Below are 23,405 nucleotides of genomic sequence, written 5' to 3' on the forward strand. Positions count from 1 at the left end.
TTCCGGGAGCCGGCCCCACGTGGCGGCGTTGACCCACGGCGTGGGTCCCTCCCGTGGGCGTCTCTGTTCCGAACACTTCTCTAGGCTGGGGGCGAGGGGACTCGAGAATGTTTGGAGCACAGCCCCGGCCGGCAGGCGGGGTCTGGCTCCCTTGCTGCTGCTGCGCCTGTGGTTGCCGGGGATCCGCCTCTGAGAAACGCGGGGCCGCGGCACCTGCTTTATAAGTGTTGGTGGACCCGAGAGGTTCATCCTCTGCAGCGCCGGGGGCTGTGCCTGGCGCCTAGGAAGTGCTCGAGGGCCCAAGCTATAGTGATAAGCGGTGACAATTTCCATCTCTCTCGCTGCATTCCCACAATTCTCACCGAGTCCAAATGTGTATTATCCTTACAGTACTTATGCGTTCATTCGTTCAATGTATCGAGCACCTGCTCTGTACCAGGCTATGTTCCCTATGGACATTCCATGATTCTAAACAGCCCATGATTCTAGACATGTTATCTAACCCAATTCTTTTCATGTCTTTCGTGGCTTAATTTATCCTTGGATGTAACTGGTCAGAGGAGCATAAACCTGCTGATGGTTCATTCTGGAAGAGCCAAGATTTGATTTGGTGACATCTGTCCCCACAAGTTAACAATTCCCCAGTTTTAGATACTGGATGAGCCTGTGAGTGTTCCTTATTTTACTCCTGGTTTTCTTTTCCAGGAAAACATATAAACTAGCTTGAGTGGATTGGAAATATTTTCTCTTTGTACATATGTAAGTGTATCTACCTGTGCGCCCACATATGTTTGATATTGAATTAAACCATAAAGCAGAGTATGTAGATTACCTTCAGTACTTTGATCAGTTTATTCGGCGTTAGGATCATGTAGGAACAGAATCCTAAACTTTCATTGGAATTTTATTTTTAATTTTTTTTTAACGTTTGTTTATTTTTGAGAGAGCACGGCAGAGACAGAGAGGGAGACAGAATCTGAAACGGGCTCCAGGCTCCGAGCCATCAGCACAGAGCCCAACCTTGGGCATGGTGAGATCGTGACCTGAGCTGAAGTCGGATACTTAACCGACTGAGCCACCTAGGCGACCCTTTAAGTTTTTTTAAAATAAAAATATCTAAGACGTAGTGAACACTGCCGTGTCTCAGCTGTTGTTCAAGTCTTTGCAGCTAGCACATCTTTGTCAGGTGGGTACAATTGTCCCCATTGTAAGGGTGAGGGAGCCGAGGCACAGATCAGTTGAAAAGCTTGTCTGAAGTTCTCTCGTTTTGAATGATGGACCCTGGATTCAAGCCCAAGTAGCCTGACCCCAGAAACTGATTTCCGAGCCTTGAACTTAAAGCTTGACTCGTGGTTAAATGAATTCTCTCTTTTTAAGACTCACTGAGAATTAATGCTAACAGATCTAGAGAAGTCTCTTTCGTATGTGTGGATATTGGTGGAGACTTAAAAAAGATTGTGAGGGAGAATTAATGCCTGTGGTGTACTACTTAATTAAAAAGAAAATCCCTTTTTTCTGTTTTTGTTCTCTTTTGTTTTCTTTTTTCAGTGTAATTGTTACAGGTGAAGCATATGCCTCAAAGTGATGAGGAGGTTTTTGCTGCTCTATGCTACGCAGCAGGGACAAGCAAAGGCCATAGCAGAGGAGATCTGTGAAAAAGCATTTGTGCATGGATTTTCTGCAGATCTTCACTGTATCAGTGAGTCAGATAAGGTAAGTGGTTTCTCATGTGGTTTTTATCGTGTGTTTTGTGCCTGCAGTATTTTGGTTGGGAGGGAATGTTAAACAGCAAAGCAAGGTGCTGAATGCCACCATAATCCTTTTCTCCCCCACCACATTCAGAAATTTATTTTATCAACTGTGTTGTAAAATTTCTGCCATTTTTTTAAGCATATAAGTGTATGTTTGAATTAGACTAAACTGTCCCCCAAATCGAAGCAAGTAACTATTAACCGTAAGCAGAAGTCGTAATGCTTGCCTTGGTTTTCTTGGTTCTTGGGGTGGCTTTGCCAATGAATGAGATGTGTTTGCGTGCACGTGTGTGCTTTCCAACTCACAAATCCCATGTCTCAAAATAAAGACTTGGCATTCATGTCAGAGTTCCTGCAAATGAAGGGCCATGGAATCTTTTTCAAGTTTATTTATTTTTGGGAAAGAGCAAGCGCATGGGCTCGTGTACAAAGCCAGTGGCGGTGGGGAGGTGTGTGGAGCGGGGGCGGGCAGAGAGAGAGACAGAGACACAGAATCCGAAGCAGCTCCAGGCTTCGAGCTGTCAGCGCAGAGCCTCTGTGGGACTCGAACTCACTAACAGCGAGATCATGACCTGAGCTGAAGTTGGATGCTCAACCGACTGAGCCGCCCAGGCGCCCCAAGGACCACGTAATTGTTCTGTGGAATAAAATTTAAAGTCGAAGGGGAAGGATCTAGAGAAGATTTGGCTTCTTTAGGTCAAGGACTGCTTATTTTTACGTTCAGTCTCTGCAGAAGTTCATACTTTAGGTTATGTGAGATCATAACACATGTACATTCTTCTCTCAGTTTGTGGGATTGAGTCCTGCAGTTTTACTGTTTTATACAGTCTGGTTCATAGCAACTAACAGCTTTTTATACCAGCACAAGATGCTGTACCAGCCACTCATGAGTCAAATTTAGCTTAGTATTTTAAAAGTTACCCTGCCGGTACACTCAAGTTCATAAGCTCCTCTGTCCTTTCCCACATCTCTGGTTCAGAAGACTAGACTGTCGGCAGCACGCTTGAATTATAAACTCTGCTCATAGGAGAGCCACCTGGTTCCTTCGTGTGTGAGGGCCAAGGTGAGCCGGCAGGGAGCATCCTGGAGGACACCGCCAATCAGCAGGTTCTGTAATCCTGTGGTTACTTCAGAGTTGGCGTAGCGGATGCCACATGATAGAATAGGAACAAAAACAGACTTGTCCGCACCGTGTGACTGGCCCGGATTTGGCCCCTAGGGTCGCCTCACCACCCAAATCAGCGGCTGCTTGAAAATTCGGTGAGTGTTTTAGTGCCTTGTTAGTCACGTGTGCGGTCCCAGCTGATGGACTTCTCCAGCTGTTCCTGATCCAAGTTCAAACAGATAGCTTTCTACTTCCTAGGTCGTGGTCGTCCTTTTCAAGGTGGAGTTACTTTAACAGACTGTAGAAGTTTAATACACGATTTGCGCCGCGTCCTGTAAGCATTGAGTCACCTGGAAAAACGTTAGCTCAGATCCTTGTGTCCGCCTGAGAAATGAGTGAATTCCTCAGAAGCAGCTTGGATCCGCATGCTCAGTAGAGCTCTGGAGTCATGATAGAGATGGTGAAGTGCTCTTCTTGGAATATTTAAATTTAGGTGAGAATTAGGATGAAGAAACCTGATCTGTAAGACACAGAAACGCGGACGATCTCGGCTTACCGCTGACGCTATCCCCAGCCCCCCGGAGACCTGAGGGAGTGAGGACTTAGCCAGGCTCCCTGGTGTCTGAGGAGTGGGATGTGCACCTTCCCAGAGTGACCGTGCCCCGCACCCTCTCTGCCGTTAAACAACGCGCAGTACAGGTGACCGGTTCAGGATAGAGACTAAGCCGGTTGCATGGCCGATGCGTTAAGTCGAAACTACATACAGCTGTAGATCCCTGACGTGCCTGCTTGTCTTCTAGTACGATCTGAAAACCGAAACGGCGCCTCTCGTCGTCGTCGTTTCTACCACGGGCACGGGAGACCCACCCGACACCGCTCGCAAGTTCGTCAAGAAAATCCAGGACAAGGCGCTGCCAGTGGATTTCTTTGCTCACCTGCGGTATGGATTACTGGGTACGGACTGTGTTTTGGTTCTGACTCTCCTCAGTTATTACAGGTTTGATTTCTGGTATCTGGATGTATCCTTCAAAACCGTGGTGTGTAGCTGTAGAGGTCTTGTTTTTGTTTGTTTTTTATAGAAGTGTGTAAAACACGTAAGTGTAAATACTGTGCTGTGTTCTGCAAACGTGTCCCCTGGCTTCACCCCACAGCAGCGCCTCTCTGGGGCCAGGGGACATTTTCTGACTATCAGCAGCTAGTCTCCATCCCAAACTTGGTTAAAAATAAAAGGAATCCCTGAAGGAGCAACTTTAAATGCTGTTTTATTGTTTTTTGTGTGTTTTTTTGTTTTTTTTAAAAACAGGCTCCCAGGTCGATCTGATTTCCCGAGGAGTCACTCCCCTAGTATGATTTCTAATCTCGGCCACATATTAGGACCAGCCAGGGGAGTTTTCCTTGAAATCTGTTACCCGGGCCCATCTCCAGTGACTCTAACTTAATTGCTTGGAGGTGGGGCCCTGGCATCAGTGGTTTTTAAAAGCTCCCAGGTGATTCTAATATGTATCCCAGGTTGGGAAACACTGGCCTCTAAGTTTCTGTGAAGTATAGGTTAAAAAACTAAGATAAAGGATCAGAAAGACCAGCTCAGCAAGATAGGACACCAGAGAGAGAATTCAGAGCCCATATTCCTGGCTTGTGATCTGTATTGTTCTTTGAATGCTCTTTGAGAATTATTTTGGGGAGGGTATCTGGTAAGGATGGATTATGCTAAGTGACTCATCAGAAATTTGAGGTTATGATGCTGACTAGGTTCTGTCTTACAGAACTTATTCAAATAAGAGGGGGGTTTAGAGTACTTACATGTTTTTATTCAAGTTTTTCTGATTTCTTTTCAAGAATGAACACATGTTGCTTTAAAAAAATTCCTTGAAAAAAAGTATAGACTGAAGCCCATCCCAACCTTTCCGGTCATTCTTAGTCTGTTTATGCCCCCCTCCCTCCAAAAGCTCCCATGTTCTTGTTGGGAAGGTACATGGAGATGATTAAGTGAGAAATTGACCATTTTAATTTTAAATTTTTAACCAAGTATGAAAATGTTAGTCCATTTTCTTACCAGGAGACACAGAAGCAGTTCCTAATTCACCTCACACAGAAACGTGGCAAGTGATTATATGTTACCTGTCTCTGCTCTAGATTAGAGGTCAGTGAAATCAGTAAAGGACCAGCTGCTAAATATTTTGGGCTTTGTGGACCATGTGTTCTTTATAACAACTACTTCCCTCTGCTGTTGTGGCTTGATAGCTGCCATGAACACTACGTGCACAGATGGACTTGGCTGTGTTCCAGCACTTTATGTGAAGAAAGACAGCGAATGGTATTTATTTGGCTCACCGGCTGCAGTTTGCAGACCTCTCACTAGATCAGAAAAATCTGCAAAGACAGATGTTACGGTTTTTTTTTTTTTTTAATGTATCTAATTCTCGTTTTAAGGTTTCCTTCCACATTAAAATTTTTTTTTTAATGTTTATTTTTGAGAGAGACAGAGAGCAGGGGAGGGACAGAGAGGGAGGGAGACACAGAATCCAAAGTAGGCTCCAGGCTCTGAGCTGTCAACATGGAGCCTGACCCTGGGCTTGAACCCATGAATCATGAGATCATGACTAGAGCCAAAGTCGGACACTCAACCGACTGAGCCACCCAGGCAGGCGCCCCTAAGGTTTCTACATTTTTACAGATTCGCGTAAACAAACATGTGAACATATTTTTGTTAACAGTGGCCAAGAAGCACTTGTTTGTGTTTCGATGCATCTGATACTTTAACATGGTAAGATAGAAGACGATCATTTGCATGCTTAGTGTTACTCAAGGAAAACCTCAGAAAACGTGAAGCTATACGTTATTTATTTGTTAATCAGCATGTAGAATGTTGTTTTAAATACTCTATGTATCTGTTCTATGTACCTTCTTTAAATCTTACGGTGCACTAACAACCCGTTTGGGCTCCTAGGGCTGGGCGATTCAGAATACACCTACTTCTGTAATGGCGGGAAAATCATCGATAAGCGACTTCAGGAACTCGGTGCCCAGCATTTCTACGCCACTGGACACGCAGATGACTGCGTGGGGTAAGGACAGACTGTGTGGTTTCCGCTCAGCCCCTACTGGTACTTGATGAAAGTCTGTGAGGTTCTAAAATGTGATGACTTTTGATTTAGCACTGAAGCTTTTATTTTGAAAGTGGTATTTTCATTTCCTTAGCTTTTTTAGCTCTAGGGCCAGAGATCAGCCGGAGCTTGATGTACGTATTCTGTTGACTTTAAGTGCCTCACCCATCTCAGTAGCTGCTACCGGAAGAAATTTGAAAAACCGCCCCAGTGCGTTACCTTTATCTTGAAGCGTGTAGGTCTTTGCGAAAGTCCACATTTTTTTTTAGGAACTTTGATGGCACGTGCGCTTGCTTCTCTGCTGCGCGCACAGGGGTGACTGCGTGCAGGTCCTCACGTGGAGGGCGCCCGGCAGGCCACGCGCCACCAGCAGAGAACACAGACCAGAGGCCTTCCCGGCACTCTGGGTGCCTGGGCTCTCTCCCTCGCCATCTTAATGGCCATTTGCCACCATGCCGGCCAGAAATAGAGTTCCTGCTTCCATTAGATTATTCTCGTTTTTACAGTTCAGTATTTCACGGCATGTGCGGCCTCTCAAATCCTCTTCATGTGTCTGTTCAAAGGTCTTCTAGATGTCGTGCTCCACCTTCGTTTATCACTTAGCCTTTGGCCGTTTTAGCCAGATTACAGCATACCCGCTTGCTTTTTCCTACTCGGTGCCTGTATTAAATTCCTACTCATTTGATCTTTCTTTATGAATAATGACAAAGTCAGCAAATGTCTTGCTTTTCTGCACAGCGCCACCTCGCACGAGTGTGGCTCCACGTAACCCACCCTTCGGGTCCGCTCCCTCCATCATTGCCTGCAGCTGCGATGCTGTGGACGCTTCCAGATCTCAGCACACACGTTCTTAGTTGTGACAGAGCTCGACCGTGTTGCCTTGTGTCTTCACCTTTTAGTTTTGTTCCTTTATATTGATTTTTTTTTTTTTTTGGTGGGTTTTTTGTCAGAATCCTGTTACCTCCCATTGTTTGTCTCATAAGAGTCGTTTACTTGCTAACTTCTTCTAGAACCCATTGGGCCTTTCCCTGAGCCCATATTTTACGTCTTGTCAGGGGCATTGTTTCCCTGTGCATTTACTGGATGGAGTGTTAAAATTCTTGGGGCGCCTGGGTGGCTTGGTCGGGTGAGCGTCCAACTTTGGCTCAGGTGATGATCTCACGGTCCATGAGTTTGAGCCCCGCGTCGGGCTCCGTGCTGACCACTCAGAGCCTGGAGCCTGTTTCAGTTTCTGTGTCTGCCTCTCTATCTGCCCCTCCCCTGTTCATGCTCTGTCTCTCTCTGTCTCAAAAATAAATAAACATTGAAAAAATTTAAAATTCTTAAGTGTATTAACCTGCATCTCTGAAACTTTTAACCTAACCACCTTACTTGAACTTACCCTCGTCTAAAATTGTTTTCAAGAAGGTATCCTGGCTTAGTGTACCCGTCACCACATCGATGGGTTCGGGATGCAGCGTGGGGTCCAAATCCCTGCGTCCAGATCCGGAACTATCCACCGCCTCTAGTGACCGTGAAACTTTGGTCGCGTTACTTCCCCCTCTCGTGCCACCATCTCTCCCTGTGTGAACTAGAGAATAGTAGTGTGTGTCGCGGAAAGTTTTGGGGAGGACTGGACGAACTGACACAGGCTGTCCTCTTGGAAGAACGTGTGCCACGTAGTCAGTACTCCGCGCACATTAGCTCTCCCGCGACAGTGTCATCGTCTTAATATCTCTGAGCCTTGAGAATGGCGTGTTCGATGGAGCGGCCGTCGTGGAACTCAGAGTTTTAGGTACTTGCTTTGCCAAAGGCTCGGAGGGGTGGCTGTGGAGCGTGGAACCAAATTTTGAGCTGTGAGCACCTAGTGAATCTAATGAGCTTATAGCCAGAGTCCTATGAAGACAGAGGCCTGGAATGTGCCTTCTCCTGCCATTTAACTTTATGAATTAGAATTTGTTTGATGTGTCCTTTGAGTTGTGACTAAAAATGAGAAGGAGGTTATTTCCAAGGTTCCGATCCACAAGTTTCTCAGTTCAGGAAATATATGAGATGTTACTGTGGGCCTACCCTACTTTGGTTATTGGCAAATACACTACCACATTTTAAGACCTACCTATGATTCACTCAACTTTCCTAAAGGATTATTAGTTTTTTCCTTTATGTTCAGACTTGCTGCAGATTTTATCAAAAATATCCAGAACCGGTTGAAGATTTGAATTATTTATACTTAGTCAAAATAGCATTAATCTGGAGTGATTTCGTGGTGATATTCTAATCTCTAGGGGGAAAAAAAGGTCAGTAAATTAGGTGAAAAAGTGAAGTTGCATTTGATCTATGTGATTGTCATGTGATATTAGAGTGGACTTGGATTTGGGGGGAGTTCTGTTAGCCTCGGAATTTAGCATGCCTGTTTAAAATCACAGCTGCTTAAAATAAATATCGCCAACTATAGAAAGTTAAGAGCAATCCCATTCCTCTTACCTATTACCAAAATGGCTTCATTTCCGTTCTGACATTGTTTGTGGCTGAAGTGCCGACGAACACAAAATAGTGTTGTTTTTAACTCGATCTCAAGTGTATTTTGTATTCCGAATCATTGTTATGTCTAGTGTTTTTGACCGCTTCATAGTGCTCAGCCAAATAGACTGCCGTTGCCCTAGTATTGCACATTTAAGTGGAGAACTTAGGCCTTTTTGTATTTTTTCCTTTTTTGTTACCACAATCCAGTTTAGAACTTGTGGTTGAGCCGTGGATTGACGGACTCTGGGCCGCCCTCACGAAGCACTTTACGTCCACTAGAGGAAAAGAGGAGATAAACGGAGCTCTCCAGATAGCATCGACTGCCTCCCAGAGGATGGATCCTGTGAAACCAGAATTATCGCACATTGAATCACGAGTTGAACTTCTGAGATTAGCCGACTCAGGCAGAAGGGATTCTGAGGTTCAGGAACAGAATGCAATGAACAGAGGTCAATCGAGTGCTCTGATAGCAGAGTCCGAGCCCTCACTCACCCACTCGGTTCCCCCACTGTCACAGGCCTCTCTGAACATCCCTGCCCTTCCACCAGAATATTTGCAGGTGCATCTGCACGAGTTTCTCGGCCAGGTAAGTGGCTTTACTTTATTCCTCGTGCTGTAGAATGTTAACTCACCAGGGGGTTTGTTTTGTTGTTGTTACATGACAACAGAGGGCAGCAAACTGTGGTCCACCACCTGCCCCGGAGATAAAGCTTTGTTGGAACACGGGCCTGCCCGTCCATTCCCACGTGGTCCGCGGCTGCTTCTGTGCTACGGCGACAGGGTTACGTGGTGACCGAGGCCTGCGAAGCCCGGCCCCTTTCTGGGAAAGTTTGTGTGTTGCAGAAGCGTTTGTGTTATTACATTACCTCTGTGGTTGAAGCAGCAAATGGTTAAGAGCTCGGTTTCTCTGTTATTTTGGAGAATTCTTTGTTGCGGGTACTCAGGAAATTACCTTAGCAGCTAAACTTAAAGCACTTCTTTATAGTAAAATCTCATTTCCAGCATGGCTTTTTGGTGTCTTGGGATGCTCCGTTTTGGGGATTAATTTTCTTGGCAACATCTTAGAAACTTGTTTTCGCCTATATTAAGTCACTTTTTGTCAAGTGTATTTTTTGTACCAATAAGGAAGTGAGTTTAAAGTAGTCTGTAAATCTGGGGGCACCTGGGTGGCTCGGTCAGTTGGGCGTCTGACTCTTGATTTCTGCACAGGTCTCGATCTCCTGGTTTGCGAGATCGAGCCCCACATGGGGCTCTGTGCTGAGCGCGTGGGGCCTGCTTGGGATTCTCTCTCTCCCTCCCTCTCTGCTCCTCCCCTGCTGATGCACACATGCTCCCTTGCTCCATCTCTCAGTATAAATAAATGAACTTAAAAGAAGCCTGTACATTTTGAGCATTAAGTTGGATAATATCTCGTTTCTCGTCACTACTCTTCGGACGTGCCTGGTACACATCTCCATTGAAAGCCAGTCTTTTGGGGCAGAGCCACACTCTGTCTTTAGAGTGGCTGACTGTGGAGTTCGTGCCGGCTTTCTCATGGAAACCACACCCTCATGCAGCCATCCTGATTTCTTGTTTCTTGATTTTTTATTTCAATTTTTTTGGGGGGTGGGAGGGGAGAGCATGCGTGGGGCAGAGAGGGAGAGGGAGAGAAAAAGATCTTAAGTCGGCTCCACACCCAGTGCAGACCCGGACACAGGGCTCAGGACTTGATCTCATGACCCTGAGATCGTGGCCTGAGCCGAAATCAAGTCGGACGCTTAACCGACAGCCACCCAGGCGCCCCTCGATTCCTTATTTTTAATGAAGCAATTTAAATACGACTTTCTGGTATATTAGAACTGTTTTCTGACACCTGATATGATGGTGGTTTTTTAACGTTTATAGCATCTCTCTGAAGCATCCAGATAAACAAGTCTTCATACATAAACAACTGTTGGGTGTCATTCCGCTTGATTATCGCGTGAATTGTTGACGGAGGTGATGACAGTAGGTACACGTTTGTCAGGTCTGGGAACCGACACGAGCGCCTCTAACGAACCTGGCGCACAAGCGGGTCCAGGGCCCCTGTTGCACGCTGTGGGGACGGATGCACGTGCCAGAGGCGTGTGTGAACGTGATTGCCCGACCGGGCGCTTGAGGAGGATCTAAGGAGGTGTCTGTTACAGGAAGTGTCCTTAAATAAGCGTCAGTTGCTGGGAGTGTGGTTGAAAGGCTTAAAATCTCAACCGGTTAAGGGATATTTGTGTACATTGCCCAAAGGATATGCTTAGAGGATAAGGGCTTGGACAGAGATTTATCTTAGGCCATCCTCTTGGGGTGGTCACGTTAGGGAAGGGGAGAGGAGGGGAGGAGCCCTGGGAGAGCGGCCAGTCCCGCTCCACAGCACCTGTGCCCTTCCTGGGGGGCTCTTGGGCTGTGGGGCCTCTGGGCTGCGGGACCGGCCGTGGGACCCCTTAGCCCCCGTCACCCGGACCCCGCACGGCTGCTACCTGGTGTGTCGCCTGCTGTTGGGGTCGGAGCGGCCATCCTAGGATCCCAGGTGTGGAAGGTGCAGGCCTGCCCCAGGCTGTCCCGCTTCTCCCAGGTGAGGTGACGGACAGGACTCATCGGTGTGTCCTCTGCTGGGAGGTGCAGGCCTGCCCCAGGCTGTCGGGCTCCCGGAGGTTGTGCCGAGAGCGCTGGCCCCTCGGTCTGCACAGGGCGTGGGTCTTCCCGGGGACGCCCGCACACCAGCCACGTGTCCCCCGTTGGGTCCGATGGGCACCGTGGCACTGCCGGGTGGGCTCGTGTGCCGTGCTGCACGTGCAGATGTCCCGCCTTGAGCCGGATTGCCGTAACAGCCGGCCGGAGCGTTGCCACGGTCTGTTCCGCGTGGAAGCGTGTGGTCTTCTTTAGGGAGAGACGTGGAGAAGAGCAGACTGGCTAAGTCTGTGTCCACGCGCCGTGCGCCTGAGGCCGTGTGGATCTGATCTCTCAGAGGAAGCCATCCCGCGCGGAGGCCGAGCTGGGGCTTCCCGCTTGTGTGTGTTTCTTGTGGCTCCTCGTCGTCCTCCCCGAGGGTCCGCCTGGTCGTTGCAGGGCCCAGGTTGGCGAAGTGGATGGAGACCGTCCCTGGTCCTGTCGACTTTTAGGGATGATATCTGTGCCTGCAGTTCCTCTCAGGATGCTGGATGTTTCCCTTTGTACCTCGTGGGGGGAGAAGGCCACGTCAAACTCACAGGCTTCCTCGTGGCCTTCCCACCACATAGCCCTGAGCCCCCCAGGGTGGGATGCCCTAGTGGGGGCGTGGGCGTGGCTTGCAGGGCAGAGGACTCACGCAGCAGGGAGTTCTTGCTCTCTGTAGGAAGAAGTAGCCACTTCTGCAGGCTCAGCAGGTTCAAGGGAATCTAAGGATTCAAGATTTTGAAGCTTCACGTCCCCCTGTCAGCTGCCAGGAGGCCATTCTTTCCCTATCAGAGTCAGGCCTCAGCCTTCTGTCCCGAGGCAAGAGACTGCAGCTTCTTTGGATGCCGTGGAGGATGTTCTCTGGCTTCCACGTTTAGTTTTTAAGTGTTTTCTCAGCTTTTGCATTTTTTTCCAGAGGTGTCAATGAAGTTTCGTAAAACCCACAACTCGACCGGCCGTGTCAGTGCTATTCCCCCCTAGATATCCAGCACCAGCTACTGTCCAGTGCGTTCCCTTTCATGGTGCGCCCTCCCACTTAGCTCCCGCCTTACCGCCTTGTGCTCTGTCTCCCCTCTGCCACCGGTGTCGTGTGCTGTTGTTAGCCAGGTGGGTGATCCAGCTCCAAACTCCCGTTTTAGCATCTTGAAGCCACTCTAGCACCGGCTGTCACAGACTGGGTTCCTGTAAATCGAACTACGTGATTATTTTTAGGGTATCCCCTTGAGATCCTCACCTTGGGGAGAGGGGGGGCAGAAGCAGGAGGGGGCACGGTGAGAAGTGGGCTGCGAGGCGTTCCAGCAACGGCCCCAGCCGATCTCACGGGGTTCTCCGGAGCTTTGATGGCCCTTCAGAGTTGGCCAGAGTTGGGGCAAAGGGACTGGGTCTTTATGGTCATCAGCTAGTCATTGTGTGTGGGCTGCCTCTGAAAGGAGGCGTGACCGGGGTCCCAGATGACCACAAGCCAGCTGAGGGCCGTCTGCTGACCGTGCTGCCAGCAGCCCTGCTGAAGGCTGTCTCTGGCAGGGGGCTTCTCCCGGTAGCCCTATGTCATGACTGTCAGGCTCTGAGCTCTGACGCTTTTCCCAGTTTTCCCATCTAGCCGTGTATCCAGTGTTAACTGACTAGCATTTTGTAAGTTTCTGTCTTCAAAAGAGCTGAGGAGCATCAGGGTAGGAAAGGGGTGGAAATAGTGCAACCAATTGGATTTCTTTATGGTTTCCCAAGACCTGGGCTCGCTAATACGGGAGCCACTGGCCATGGGTGGCCACTTAAATAAATGAAAATAAGAGTTGTTTGTTAGGCACATGCGTCTGGTGGCTCCTGTGCTGATCAGGGCAGGTGCGGAACATTCCCGTCGTCAGTGCCCAGCAGGCTGAAGGTTCTCAGGAACATCTCTGGAGGCGTCTTCCAGCCTTAAACATCTGTCCTTTCCTTTACAGTCTCCTTCCTGAAATAATGCATGCACGCTGCCTCCTTTCGCACAGTTTACTTGGAAGACTATTAGACCTTTACGCGAAAATGCTGGTGCCTGATGTTTTCAATATATATCCCAGAAATGTACCTAATAACCAAGGCATTTAAGATCTGGATGAGCTATCTCTTCTGAAAGATTGAGAGGCGTGTGTCTGTAGCCATTTGCCTTAGAAACAAATTCTTCAATAGCTAGGATGTTTTCTAACACCCTATAGATCTTACCTAGTCACTGAGCGAAGCAATGGTGAGTAAAATTGGAAATCGCATTTAGTGATATTTTATCACATTTGTCTCCCGAGGAGGAAAGCCGAGCATCTGTGACTCCCGTGGATCCAGTTTTTCAAGTTCCAATTTCAAAGGCAGTTCAGCTGACTACGGACGATGCCATCAAAACCACTCTCCTGGTGGAATTGGACATTTCGGTAAGTTCCAGAAGCTGGCTCTGAGCCCCGTGTGCTGTCGAGGGGCTGCTGGGGTCCCCACGCTCGGGAAGGACGACGGTCTCTGACCGACAGCAGGCCCGCTCATTCTCGACCCCCCGTGTTTTCTCCCCACATCACACCTGTTTTCTTTTGACTCTGGGGGTGTGTGGGGGTGGGGCTACAATGAGGAGGGATGTGGGAGGTGAGTTGATTGAGGAGAACAGTGGCGCCACCTATATAGTGTCTCTCGCCTGGGAGAGAACAGCGTCCCCTCACTCAGTAAGCCGTGAAACATAGCAGCCTCAAAGCGGCATTTCCGTCCGAGAAGAGCCCTGAGAGAGGCAGCCGGTCGTTGGAGGGTGGTCGGGAGCAGAGCTCAGACCCGGCCGGGCACCGACCGCTTCGTTCCTCGTCGTCGTGGTGGCTCTCGTGCCTTGAGAATCCGGGAGCAGTCACGGATCCCTCCAGAAGGATGGTGATAAGCGTTCTCATGTAGTTTTCGGGGCACGTGCTGTGTCTCCGCTCCATCCACGAGCCACTGCCCGGCCCCGGCCCCGAACCACTGGCCTCCTGTGACCTCAGGGCCGGAGGCTCGAGAGTCCCTCAGCTGTGTATATCGGCGGGGGTTCCGGGAAGGGGGTCGTGCTTTCAGAAAAGGGAGTCGGGGCCGTCTGTGGATTTCGCCGAACTTCTGACAGGAAGAGAGAAACGGCAGGCATCAAACTAAGTGGTTTTGCTGGCATACGATTGAGTAGTTTCCCGTTCCTTTGGAAGTATTGTTAAATGTTCTGTGTGTACCGAAACGTTTTCTTTTTCATTCTGTGTCACACTCTTGTCGTGAAATGGTGGGGGTTGGCCGGCAGGTGGGTTCACGGTGTGTCCCTCACTGGCCGGGGACGAGAGCACGTGTGGTCGGAGGCTCTCGGGATCCTGCACTCGTTCTGTGTCACTCTGTGAACCGCCGTGGGGGGCACGTGGATCTTCCAGTCCGCGTTCGTTCACAGCAGCAAAGCCAAGTGCTGGAACGTCTTCTGCTCAGTAAGGAAGAAATACGATGTCTCTCCTGCCCTTGTTCTTCCCCAAAAGAAAAAACTAAAGGAAATCGAGGACCAATGCAGACAGCCTCAGGAAGTTTCTCTCGCTCCTAATATGCGTGTTTGCCTGAGAGGGAATTTTACGTTGACGATTAAAACGTTTACTGAGTCACCTTAAATGAGAAAGGTTTTAACAGGGGCGCCTGGGTGGCGCAGTCGGTTAAGCGTCCGACTTCAGCCAGGTCACGATCTCACGGTCCGTGAGTTCGAGCCCCGCATCGGGCTCTGGGCTGATGGCTCGGAGCCTGGAGCCTGTTTCAGATTCTGTGTCTCCCTCTCTCTCTGCCCCTCCCCCGTTCATGCTCTGTCTCTCTCTGTCCCAAAAATAAATAAACGTTGAAAAAAAAAAAAATTATAAAAAAAAAAAAAAAAAGAGAAAGGTTTTAACATTGTAAAAAATACTCAAATGGTCGAAACAAAACACTGGGTAACTATGGAAGTTTTTTTCTTAAAGTAACTCCCGAGGCCCCTGGCTGGCTCAGTCCATGGAGCATGTGACTCTCGATCTCGGAGTTGTGAGTTGGAGCCCTGCGCGGGGTGTATAGGTTACTTTAAAATTAAAAAAAAAAAAAAAGTAACTCCTAATAAAAGGTTTGTTCAGTTGGGCTTATTTTTTGAAGTTAGAATCATTTGGTTTCTAGTTCCTATTTTGAAATGAGAATATAATAAAAACATATTTTTGTTACCCCACGGCTCAAACTCTTAACTCATATGTGCTTTTTTTTCCTTCCATGTTGGTTCTTCTCTAGAAAACAGATTTTTCCTATCAGCCTGGAGACGCCTTCAACGTGATCTGTCCCAACAGTGATTCTGAGGTTCAACACCTACTCCAAAGACTGCGGCTCACAGACAGAAGAGAGCACTGTGTCGTCTTGAAAATTAAGGGTGACACAAAGAAGAAAGGTACAGCCCCGATCTGTTATTTCTTAAGGTGTCGTTGGACCAACGCATGGGAGGTGACCAGTGCAAGGCCCTCCTTCCCCAGCCCTGTGTGATGGCTGCACAGGTGGCCTGAGGCCTGGCGCCCCGTCAGTGGGTAGGACACGGGCACGTGCTGGCCTGCCGGTTTCTTAACTTTTACACCCATCACACGGGGTGGGATGATCGTGCATTTTCTGCTTCCTGGGACACTGCTGGACAGGACACGTGAGTGTAACCGAGTCTGTTCGTTGGCTTTCTGCACTTAGCATTATTTTGTTGTGGAGTTCTACGAGAGTTGTCCTACAGTAAACTCTTATTATGTGGACCTTTTTAAGGTTTGCTTATAATGTGTATTTTTCATAGCATATTTATTGCTTATTTAGTATATAAAAATAGTTTTCCATAATTAAGGGGCATTATTTGTTTTTTCAGTTATTTGCCTAGAATCTTGGAGTTTCATCAATTCTAAAATTCTTTTTGAGAATAATATGCATTGTTAATGGACAAGAGCCATATTTTGGTTTTTGGTTTTTTTTTTTTTTGTTTGTTTGTTTTGGTCCTTGGCTTTGGATAATTTCCCTCTTGTTTGGTATACCTAGATTTGGTAGGTGTGGCTAATAATACTATGGAATTTATAATTCTTTTATTTATTTATTTTTGCAAAGTGGATTTTTTTTCCCTATAAACATTTTGGGAAAATTTTTTGACTGGATAAACATTGCCACAAATCCTATTGTACCTTGCTAGCACGGTAATGTAAAGAATGCAGGTAATTGTGTTTTTAAGGATGCAAAAACATTCTATTCTTTATTTTTTGTGTCACGAACTCTTTCCTGTGTGCCTGAAAAGGAGCAGCCTTACCCCAGCACATCCCCGAGGGACGCTCTCTCCAGTTCATTCTCACCTGGTGCCTTGAAATAAGAGCAGTTCCTAAGAAGGTACATCTCTTTGGGTGACTATTTGCAAGTATACTTAGCTCTGTGTAAGATTCATTAAATCTGGTATCTGCCCTTTGAAGGCTTAGAAGATACGGCGTTCAGGGCATCTTTTCAAGAGTTTCCAAGCGTGTATGGTATTTGTCATGGACAAATATTTTTGGGGTTGTGCTTATATTGAAATTTTGTGTTTTCTTTTTTTAAAAAAAAATTTTTTTAACGTTTATTTATTTTTGAGACAGTGAGAGACAGAGCATGAACGGGGGAGGGTCAGAAAGAGAGAGGGAGACATAGAATCGGAAACAGGCTCCAGGCTCTGAGCTGTCAGCACAGAGCCCGACGCGGGGCTCGAACTCACCGACCGTGAGATCATGACCTGAGCCGAAGTCGGCCGCTCAACCGACGGAGCCACCCAGGTGCCCCAAAATTTTGTGTTTTCTGTTGAAATGACATTTTTCTTATTCTTACCAGCCGTTAACTTGATGTGACACGTTAATCAGCAATTAAGGTGACCCCAGATGACCTTGTGTTCTCCTACTGCACAGGGACACTTTTTCTAATTGATGACAGGAAGCTTATGAGGGTGCAGGCCTGTTTAATGTTGGGATCTCTTCCGGGTGAAAGCACACAGTCACCTACTGTTAAATCAGAATTAAAGGATTCGGGGAGGTTACGGATGTCTCTAGATGAATGTGCAGAGAGAATGATCCACTAGGTGTCAGTAGGATGCCGGGAGCTGCGTTTCGAAGATGCTCGTACCTGATTTCTTCCAACCGCGTCCCTACACAGATCCAAATGGGGAAACTTTGCCGGCCGCACTTCGCCAGTGAGCGTGGGTGGTGCCTCCATCGGGGTGCCCTCCACAATGCCGTTTCTGCTCTCTGTCGTATTCGTCGTTTGTTGCATGCAGCCTTTGGCAAGCAAACTCCTTTAGAGAGAGGCTCAGCCCTGGATGTAATTTGAGTAAATTTAGAATTCACTGTGATGAGAACTTCCTGATTAAACACAGTACGTTTCACAATTTAGTTCAGCTCTACCTTTCCATACAGCGAATATACATAAACATATTTTTCCTTACTATAAAAGTAACATTCTCACTGTAAAAATTCTGGACACAAAAATGAGGAACTCAGGAACTCAGGAGCTCGTGTACCCCAGGGTGGGAAGGTATCCTGCCTGCGACCCGTGCAGAGAAGTGGGGTGCTCGTTCACCCCACACGGTTTCCGAGTGCTCGGTCTGTGTTTGGCCCTGTGCCTGGCATCGTGAAGAAGGCTTGCAGTGTGTTAGTCCCAGGATAGTTCAGGCAGGGCTCCTGAGCTGAGCCACTGGAAACCCGTGACCCCTCACGAGAGGAGGGACCTCGTCCTTCCTGTTGGGGGGTCCAGGGCACGAGGTGCTTGAGCCATGGGGTGACAAGTAGGAGGGTCTGTTAGCATCTCATTTAGCACTGGAAACAGAGGACTCGCTTACTTGCTTTGTCCCTAAAGAACCCTGGAGTGGTGACAGCTGTATGTGCCATTTAACGGGTGTATGTCCTTAAGAACCATCTATATGTATGTCATGGTCCGAATACGTGGAAACCGGAAGTCGTTACTAGCAAGTTTGGTCTTTTGTCCGAGAGTTTGGACTTGGCTCTTTGAGGCTTGGGATTCAGGATGTCATTGCTTGGCTTTCTTCGTTTCTGTTCTCCTCCTCTTTCTGCAGTGAGTCTGAGGTGACTCAGAGAGTCTGTGTGCAGGAGGCTTCTCGATGCTCTGGCCTTGCCTGTCTTTGCAGCCTTTGTCCTGCGCCCCCATTTCCCTGCGTGCTAGTGAATACGGCATGGCCCCGGGGAGCGTGCTTTTGCCAGCCGCCTGTGCCTTTGCGGAACCGCTGGCGGCTTCGCCCTCCTGACCGTCTCTTCCACGGGGCCAGCTGTCGGCCCAGGCTTGCGTTCCGGGACACCCTGGCTGCCGAAGCCCCTATCGGGGTAGTTGGCCTCCTGAGCACTCTCACGAGCTGGGAGCCCTTAGGGCAGAGCAGGGGTCGTGCCCAGTGCCTTTTGTATAAAGGGCTTACCGGTTAGCAGAGGAGAGAAGTCTAGCTTGTGGTCATCTGCTAAGACAAGAACAGGTATTTTGTCTCGAGTTAAAATGAGGAGTTACGAGACTCCTGATCACTGTTACTCAAGTACACCAGACACGACATCTGAGGTCGTACTTGGGACTGAATCACATTGGTTTGGGAAACAGGAAAGGTGACCGAAAGTAGAACGTGGGAGGGCACTTTCTTGAGCAGGCTGAATGAAAGCACATAGGTGCCAGCCAAGTTCTCTCTCCTGATCGCACACCTAGATGCGTGACCGGGTGCGTCCCCGGGTGACCAGGTGCGTTCCCGGGTACGTACTGACGGAAGATTCGCGCAGCCTGGCCCCACGTGGTACTTTCAACCTGCTTCCTCCTCTGGCCGCAGGCGATGCTGAGAGCCCTGGCGGAACACGCGGCCGGCCCAGACAGGCGCAGGCTGCACGAGCTGTGCAGCAGGCAGGGCGCCGCCGACTACGGCCGCTTCGTGCGGGACGCCCACACCGGGCTCCTGGACCTCCTGCTGGCTTTCCCATCCTGCCAGCCTCCGCTGGCGCTCCTGCTCGGTGAGTGCTCCTGGCCCTGCGCCCCAGGGGCCCTCCCGTGAGTGCTCCCCGGCCCTGTGCCCCCAGGGTCCCTCTCATGAGTGCTCCTGGCCCTGTGCCCCAGGGGCCCTCCCGTGAGTGCTCCCGGCCCTGCGCCCCAGGGGCCCTCCCGTGAGTGCTCCCCGTCCCTGTACCCCAGCGTCCCTCCCATGAGTGCTCCCGGCCCTGTGCCCCAGGGGCCCTCCCGTGAGTGCTCCCCAGCCCTGCGCCCCAGGGTCCCTCCCATGAGTGCTCCTGGCCCTGTGCCCCAGGGTCCCTCCCATGAGTGCTCCCCGGCCCTGTGCCCCAGGGTCCCTCCCATGAGTGCTCCTGGCCCTGTGCCCCAGGGGCCCTCCCGTGAGTGCTCCCCGGCCCTGTGCCCCAGGGGCCCTCCCATGAGTGCTCCCCGGCCCTGTGCCCCAGGGTCCCTCCCATGAGTGCTCCTGGCCCTGTGCCCCAGGGGCCCTCCCATGAGTGCTCCCGGCCCTGCGCCCCAGGGGCCCTCCCATGGGTGCTCCCCACCCCTGAGCCAAGGGCCCTCCCGTGAGTGCTCCCCGGCCCTGTGCCCCAGGGTCCCTCCCATGAGTGCTCCTGGCCCTGCACCCCAGGGGCCCTCCCGTGAGTGCTCCCCACCCCTGCGCCAAGGGCCCTCCCGTGAGTGCTCCCGGCTCTGCACCCCAGGGTCCCTCCCATGAGTGCTCCTGGCCCTGCGCCCCAGGGGCCCTCCTGTGAGTGCTCCCCACCCCTGTGCCCCAGGGGCCCTCCTGTCTGTCTGGCAGGTGGCAGGAGGGAGCCTCTGTGTCTGGGTCTTCCTGGAAGTGTGAAGAACCCTGCTGCCACAATGTTTATTTCCTTACTTCGTCCTTCTGCCATCATCACAATCGTCTGAGCTTCCTTGCAGCCAGTGGTCATTCTCCTTCTTTGGCTTGGACTTCAGCGTCTTTTCTATTCATTCAGCTATGGTTTGGAAAGTTTTTTTGCTCAGATTTTACCGAAAAAGGAGTTTCCCGAAGGAAACCAGGTTTTTCAAAGCTGACAGGCATCAGGTGTACGTGACAGAGGTTAAGGAGGTGGGTGCTCTCTGTGCACAACACAGAGGTGTCGCCGCTGGGCACGTCCAGTTCAGGGCGCTCCCAGGGCGGCAGGGGCCCCCCGTGTCGTACCGGCACGTGCTGCCTCGTGCAGGGAGCCTCCGGGCTTGAGGCTTGGGTGAACTAGCCACAGAATGTCCAAATGTAGCATCACCTTGATTTTCATCCACACTGTCTCTTGGGGTCTTTGTTCCAACAGAAGAGAGAAAACCTCCCTGAGGAACTGTGTGTCGGGGGGGACTTTCTGCAGCCTCCGTGGGGACCACAGACGTGTACCAGGGATGGTGACGGACGAGTGTGCAGGAGTCTTAGACGCGTAGTACTTTCCTGTGCTTGTAGTTTTGTCCTCCCCTAGCTGTTTTGCTGTGGCGATAACTAGTAAAACCTTCAGAATTGCATTATCTTTGGTTCCAGGAAAACGTATGTCCTGCTTCTCACTGTTAGGCCACAAGGTGCCCCGTTGTCCCGCAGAATTAGCTGTGTGCTCCTCTATAAGTCAGATCCTGCTTTATTTCCCTTCTTTTTTTAAGTTTATTTATTTTGAGGGTTTTGAGGGAGAGAGAATACACATGCATGAGTGGCGAGCAGGGCAAGGGCAGAGATAGAGATAGAGAGATAGATAGAGAGATAGAGAGATAGAGAGAGAGATAGAGAGAGAGAGAGAGAGAGAGAGAGAGAGAGAGAGAGAGAATCCCAAGCAGACTCCACACCCAGCATGGAGCCCGATGCGGGGCACAGTTTTACGAACCGTGAGATCATGACCTGAGCGGAAATCAAGAGTCGGACATTCAACTGACTGAGCCCCCCAGGCGCCTTTTTCCCTTTTTCTTAGTACTCCTTTTCCTTGTCCTCAAAATGGTGAAGTTTCTGAGCGAGGCAGCTCCTCCCACTTCCTCGTATTCAAAGGGATGCTCCTCCCCTTCCCAGTGGAGTCTGTGGAGGGAGAACGGGGGTTGGGAGAATAACCAGAACATGTGTAGACAAACTGTAAGAACCCTTGTAAAGCTCCCCAGCATATGAGAATAGGTTTCTGTTCTTTTCACCGATTTGCTGTCTTTTAACTTCTGTATAGCATTTATTACACAGTTATGTAAAAAATGAGTAAAGGCATTGAGGCTTAAAAAATTAGATTCTTGGGGTGCCTGGGTGGCTCAGTCGGTTGAGTGTCTGACTTCAGCTCGAGTCATGATCTCACAGCTGGTGAGTTTGAGCTCCATGTCGGGCTCTGTGCTGACAGCTCAGAGCCTGGAGCCTGCTTCGGATTCTGTGTCTCCCTCTCTCTGCCCCTCCCCTGCTCATGCTCTGTCTCTGTCTCTCTCTCAAAAATAAACATTAAAAAATTATTTTCCAGCTTCTTTAAAGAAATTGAACGTATCTAAAGCTTATATTATGTTGAGCCCTTTTTAAGACTTATTCTGTTATTTGTTAAATTTTAGAACAGGTCTTTCCCAGTTTTTACTAGAGAACTACTAAACGTATAACGTTGAACACAAAAAGTTTCAGAGTTTGTTAGTGGACAGTTAGGTATTCAAGTAGTGAATCTTTTTTTTTTTTTTTTTTTTTTTTTTTTTTTATGAAATTTATTGTCAAACTGGTTTCCATACAACAGCCAGTGCTCATCCCAAAAGGTGCCCTCCTCAAAACCCATCACCCACCCTCCCTCCCACCCTCAAGTAGTGAATCTTTGACTTTTTTTTAAGTTTATTTACTTTGAGAGAAAGGGAGAGTAGGGAAGGGGTTGTGTGGGTGTAGGGGAGAGAGAGAATGACAGAGAGAGGGAGAGAGAGAGAATCCCAAGCAGGCTCTGTGCTGCCAGTGCAGGGCCCAACTCGGGCCTCAGACTCACAAACCATGAGCCATGACCTGAGCCCAAATCAAGAGTTGGTTGCTTAATCGACTGAGCCACCCAGCTGCCCCGACTCTTTGACCGACTTTTAAAAGAGCACCAATGTATTTGGAAACCACTGGGTTCTGGATAACTTAAAGGTTTTACCACTACATTCCCATTTTCTTCTTACTATATAAATATAAGAAGGAAAAATATTTCAAGCCTAAGTATTTCCCATAATCCTTAACACCCTTAATCTTTTGGGGGTCGTGATCTTATTTGAAATATGAAAACTCTGGACACTTCTCAGAAAACTGCACACACATAGCGAATTTAATGAGTTTCTTGATTCTGAAGCCCCTTCATAGATGCTTTTATTATCCTTTGGGTTAAGAAGCTAGCTTTAGAAAGACACACTGATTTCCAGTTAAAGGAGTGCCACGTGTCTGGTTTTTAATGTGAGGAATTGGAAAAAGTATTCAGTCATAATTTGCTTAGTCACAGTGAATTTACACATGCTCTAAGATATGCTTTAGAGTGGGAGAGAGCCAAAGCATAAGAGACTCTTAAAAACTGAGAACAAACTGAGGGTTGATGGGGGTGGGAGGGAGGGGAGGGTGGGTGATGGGTATTGAGGAGGGCACCTTTTGGGATGAGCACTGGCTGTTGTATGGAAACCAGTTTGACAATACATTTCATATATTGAAAAATAAAAATAAAATATGATTTAAATGCAAACATGTTATTTTGGGTATTCGAAATAAAAAAAAAAAATAGGCATCAAACTCAGGCTTGAATTTTGACAAACCCTTACATATAATTTTTTTTTCAGTAGCAGTGAATTCATTGCTTGTTTTCATTCTTTTTTTTCTAGAGCATCTTCCTAAGCTCCAGCCCAGACCATATTCGTGTGCAAGGTACTGATATTTACTAACACATAGCATCTCTCTCCCAAAATATTGTGAATCTCCGACTTCTAAATCCTTATTAGTTCCAAATTCACCCGGTGGAAGTTTAACCTGATTTGTGGAAGACAATAGCGGGGACACGATAGGGAATGAAGGAGACCCGTCTTGGGACTCTGGTCCTGCAGGAGCACAACCACATTTAGTCCCTGGGCTGCAACCACATTCCCCCACATGAGGCCAGAGTCGCCCGGGCCTCACTTGCTGCCTGGAGTGCTGGGCCAGGCCACCTTCACTGGGTAGCAGAGGCCGCCAGTGAAGAGATGAAAGGTTGCAGAGATCTTACGGAGTCTCGAAGCAAACAGGGAATTGGAAGCTCACAAGATGGGGGGCAGGAGGAGGGGAGCTTTTAAGGAGCAACAGATCGCTTTTCCCTGAGGAGTTAGAAGGCAGCTTAGAGC

General features: G+C 48.9%; 1 protein-coding gene across 4 annotated transcripts in view; it reads left to right on the forward strand.

Moving 5' to 3' along the window:
* Positions 1 to 23,405, forward strand: part of MTRR (5-methyltetrahydrofolate-homocysteine methyltransferase reductase) — a 32,618-nt gene that overhangs the window by 437 nt on the left and 8,776 nt on the right. For 3 of the 4 annotated variants that reach the window (XM_053906874.1, XM_053906872.1, XM_019450812.2), the window contains exons 2-10: positions 1,549 to 1,713; positions 3,657 to 3,810; positions 5,804 to 5,921; positions 8,670 to 9,048; positions 13,400 to 13,522; positions 15,366 to 15,519; positions 16,387 to 16,475; positions 18,925 to 19,102; positions 22,914 to 22,956. In XM_053906874.1, coding sequence (XP_053762849.1) covers positions 1,585 to 1,713; positions 3,657 to 3,810; positions 5,804 to 5,921; positions 8,670 to 9,048; positions 13,400 to 13,522; positions 15,366 to 15,519; positions 16,387 to 16,475; positions 18,925 to 19,102; positions 22,914 to 22,956 — 1,367 coding nt within the window. In that variant the 5' untranslated portion in view covers positions 1,549 to 1,584. Of the gene's footprint in view, positions 1 to 180; positions 760 to 1,548; positions 1,714 to 3,656; positions 3,811 to 5,803; positions 5,922 to 8,669; positions 9,049 to 13,399; positions 13,523 to 15,365; positions 15,520 to 16,386; positions 16,476 to 18,924; positions 19,103 to 22,913; positions 22,957 to 23,405 lie in introns of those variants that run through there. The other variant, XM_053906873.1, reaches the window with a different exon arrangement.

The sequence above is a fragment of the Panthera pardus genome, unplaced genomic scaffold (assembly GCF_024362965.1).
Source record: "Panthera pardus isolate Hobbes unplaced genomic scaffold, ASM2436296v1 HiC_scaffold_2, whole genome shotgun sequence".
NCBI classification, from domain to species: Eukaryota; Metazoa; Chordata; class Mammalia; order Carnivora; family Felidae; genus Panthera; species Panthera pardus.